This window comes from Elaeis guineensis, chromosome 13 (genome assembly GCF_000442705.2).
Source record: "Elaeis guineensis isolate ETL-2024a chromosome 13, EG11, whole genome shotgun sequence".
Lineage (NCBI taxonomy): Eukaryota > Viridiplantae > Streptophyta > Magnoliopsida > Arecales > Arecaceae > Elaeis > Elaeis guineensis.
Window position 1 is genome coordinate 39,565,600 of NC_026005.2, and position 3,855 is coordinate 39,569,454.

Consider the following 3,855-nt stretch of genomic DNA (forward strand, 5'->3'; position numbering starts at 1 on the left):
TGTAACCATTTGGAGAAATTATGGAATAATTCAGATGCGACGTGGTGAGATTTTTGAGGTTGTGTAACCAGTAGTTATTGCATATCTGATTTTCTGACCTCCTTAAGTTGGGTGAGTGGTGTCACTTCATGGCACATGGGGTCATACATATTAATTGCATGAACTAACAACCAGAAACCAGAAGCCAAGTGTGGGGAGCTTGCTTTGCTTTACTCATGACCATCCTCACTTTTAAATAGGGTGACATGATAGGGCTATAAAGAGGCCTCTTGGGGGTCAATGGCTGAAGTTAGGATTAGTAGCCGAAGCAAATAAATCAAAGCATCTGGTGGGGTCTATGGTATTCTCGTAAGCTTCACATCTTCGGTCAATATATAATCACCCCCAACAACGTATAAATTGAGATTATTTAGAACTAGAAATCGATAATTACAACTCCCATTATTTTCATGATAACAAAAAATAGTGGTCAATAACAAAAATAAAATGGTAGTTTTTACTGAATTTGTTGTTATTAAGTAGTAAAGTATTATTTTGATTGTTGGATGAGTAAGATTTGTGCTTAAAAATATATTATTTTATTAGGTTTCTTCTGTGTGTATTCGTTCACATCTTTCATATTTGTATGCATGCCCCCACCTTTTTCATATTTATATTAAGATGCTTTTACAAGACAGCTAGTTTCTTTCTAGTCCCTCTAGTTAACTAGATCAAAAAGAATAGTCCCTTTTTAGTCCTCTAAATGCATTAATTTTATTGCTTTTGGACATTTTGCCCCTCTTCTCCCTCTCTCCCTCTCTCTCTCTCTCTCTCTCTCAAAACAAGGTCATGAGGCCCAATGCTCCATTGACTCCTTCATTGGTCTCGAGCAATATATTCAGAGACTTACACTTACCATATTCTCATATCCAAACTTAAGTTTCAGAGGAGGGTCAGTATGATAACTTAGACTAGCCATGTTTCTCAAAAAACTTATGCCCGTCGTTATAATGAAGCAAGTTTATTAATAAATTCCTAGTTTAGATTTGGGAGAACTCTTATCATTGAATCTAATGGTTGAAAGAAAACTAAAAGTTAGAAGGCCATGCATGAGACCTTGATACCTTAAAATATGCTGAGAACCCATGAATTGTAGTCTCTGTTGAATAGTGATGCAAAATAATAGGAGAAGTTGTTAGTAGACTGGGTCATAGGTGAGATGTTATTTTGTTTTTTTATTTTCGTATAGTGTGGAGGCTGTTTTCATTTTCTATTATGGATTTCGTAGACTCGTCTTTTCTGTAAGGCCTTTTTATATCAAATATTGGCCATCACCTAAACTGATAGTAGAAATAATTTTAAATCAGCTCTCTTTCTTCTTCCTCTATTTTTTTCGTTTTTGCTGTGTGTAGGGCATTATGCAGCAAATTGAGGAGATGAATCCAACAATTTCTAGTATCAGAGCCAAGTTCGTGCGATTCATACTAGGAAGAAAGCTTTTTGGAGGGCTGTTCTGCTGCAGTGGAAGGACTATTTGAAGGAGAAGATCAAATTGTAGATGGTCGTTCTCCAAGAAGTTGGTAAGAAAATCTTGTGCCCTTGAACTGTTTGACGAAAGTTCTCTGAGAAATCATCATGGCAGCAGCTAATGGTAGCAGTTTAAGTGTTACTCAGTTTTTGATTCCTATCTTTAAAGGTGCAAGTTATGAGTTTTGGAAGATTAAAATGAGAACTTTCTTCTTGTCTCATGATTTGTGGGAACTTGTTGAAAGCGGTTATGCAGAACCAAATGATGGAGGAGTTAATCTCTTTGCTCATCAGAGGAATGAGTTAAAGGAGAATCGAAAGAAAGATTCAAAGGCCCTGCTGGTAATACAACAAGCTGTAGATGAATCTATCTTTTCAAGGATAGTAGCAGCTACAAAATCCCAAAAAGCTTGGATGATTTTGGAGAAGGAATATCAAGGTTCAGACAAGGTGAAAATTGTTAAACTTCAGGGCCTTCGTCGTGATTTTGAAACTCTCTTCATGAAAAGTTCAGAATCTGTCCATGAATTTTTCGCTAGAGTTTTAGTTGTGGTTAATCAAACTCGTGCTATGGGTGAAAACTTGTCTGATTAAAGGGTTGTTGAGAAAGTGTTGAGAAGTCTGCCATCTAAATTTGACTATGTTGTTGCATCCATAGAAGAGTCTAAAAATTTAAGTACATATTCTCTTGATGAACTAATGGGTTCTATGCAAGCTTATGAGCAGAGAATTAATAGGTCGCAGGAGAAATGCATTGAGCAAGCTTTTCAAGCAAAGATGGAGATCTCTTTAGACAAAGCTGAACATAAGACAAATAAAACCACAGGTCGAGGTCATGGTCGAGGTGGATATGAAGGTCGTGGCTGTGGAAGAGGTCGAGGACATGGTCATGGCAGATCCTATGGTAACCAAGACAACTTCACCAAGCAAGGGAGTAACCATTTTTCTGATGTGCAGTGTCATTCTTGCAAGAAATATGGGCATATCAAAAAATTCTGTCCAGAAAATTCTAAGCATGAAGCAAATTTTTTTGAAGAAAAGAAAGAGGAGAATAATTTGTTTTTTACTTGTTTGAATGGTGAAGTAAGTAATGCTGACATCTGATTTCTAGACAGTGGTTGCAGCAACCATATGACAGGTGTCAAGGAGATTTTTTAGAATTTGGATGAATTAGTGAAGGTCCCAGTTTATCTTGGTGATAACAAGCAAGTTCAGTTAGAAGGCAAAAATACTATTGTGATTTGTAGTAAATCAGGAAATGAGAAATTCATTCATGATGTTTTATATATCCCTGGTTTAGCACACAATCTGATTAGTGTTGGGCAATTACTTCAAAGAGACTACTTGCTTTCTTTTCATGATGACAAATGTGTTATTAGCAAAAAAGGTTTAGATGTGCCCTTCATGGAAGTTTGTATGATAAAAATAGGATGTTTCCTATGAAAATTTCTTCCATAGATCATGCCTTGGTTGTTAATGTTAAAAAAGACTCATGGTTGTGGCATAAATGTTATGGATATCTAAACTTTCATGAGCTCAAGTTACTACATGAGAAGAAAATGGTGGTTGGGCTGCCATCAATTGAACAAATGCAGGACATATGTGAAGGATGCATATATGGCAAGCATCAACGGGCATCATTTCTTTGTGAGAAGTCTTGGAGAGCAAAGTGTTAGATGTGTGCCCTAGATGCCAGATCGGCTGACACATTCCTGTACAAATCTAAGGACAAAATTATAATTTTGACTATAAATGAATAAAAGGGTTATTCTTCTATCACATTATGTACATTGTGTCTGTGATACATCCTTTGAGTTAGTGAGATTGTTAATTCATATTTTCAAGAGTTGAAAATTTAATGCATGAATTTACATAACTAACTCATAAACTGCTCCTGACCATAGGATCATCACGAGGATGGTGATCGATCTGGAAGGTTGGTGTACGATCGCTTTCTTAGGGTAGATGAGTCTTGAGTCTACAGTGTGGAGATATTGGAGCGAGAGTATAGGTATTCATTGAGAACGAGAGTACCGAGCGTGACCACCTCGAGCAGTCATAAGGAAGTCTACCTTCTCGTCGATGACTAGCTCGATGCTGCAGTTGTGTGTCTAGTTTTTTGATCTGAGGTGCATCGTTAGTTCACCTTGAGTGTGTTATAGTTTGACTACACCATAACTTGATCTTCTAGCCATCCAGAATCCTGAGGTGTATGTTGGCTATAGCATATTCATTGTAGGAACCAGATCGCATCAAGATGAGATCTATCAACCTCGGTAGACGTGAAGAGTAGTCCTATGGTGATCGAAAGATCGAGTCCTTAAGCTCATGGCCATGACAGAGTGAAAT

At 37.1% G+C, this 3,855-nt stretch overlaps 1 protein-coding gene across 1 annotated transcript; it reads left to right on the forward strand.

Moving 5' to 3' along the window:
* The first annotated feature begins 1,614 nt into the window (after positions 1-1,614).
* LOC140853121 (uncharacterized) lies at positions 1,615-2,100 on the forward strand. Its single transcript, XM_073247221.1, has one exon. It carries the CDS (start codon positions 1,615-1,617, stop codon positions 2,098-2,100), a length of 486 nt encoding a protein of 161 aa, XP_073103322.1.
* The last annotated feature ends 1,755 nt before the right edge of the window (positions 2,101-3,855 follow it).

Bases quoted from the DNA above. Each gene is read 5' to 3' on its own strand.
- LOC140853121 (XM_073247221.1), top strand. From the start codon at position 1,615: ATGGCAGCAGCTAATGGTAGCAGTTTAAGTGTTACTCAGTTTTTGATT.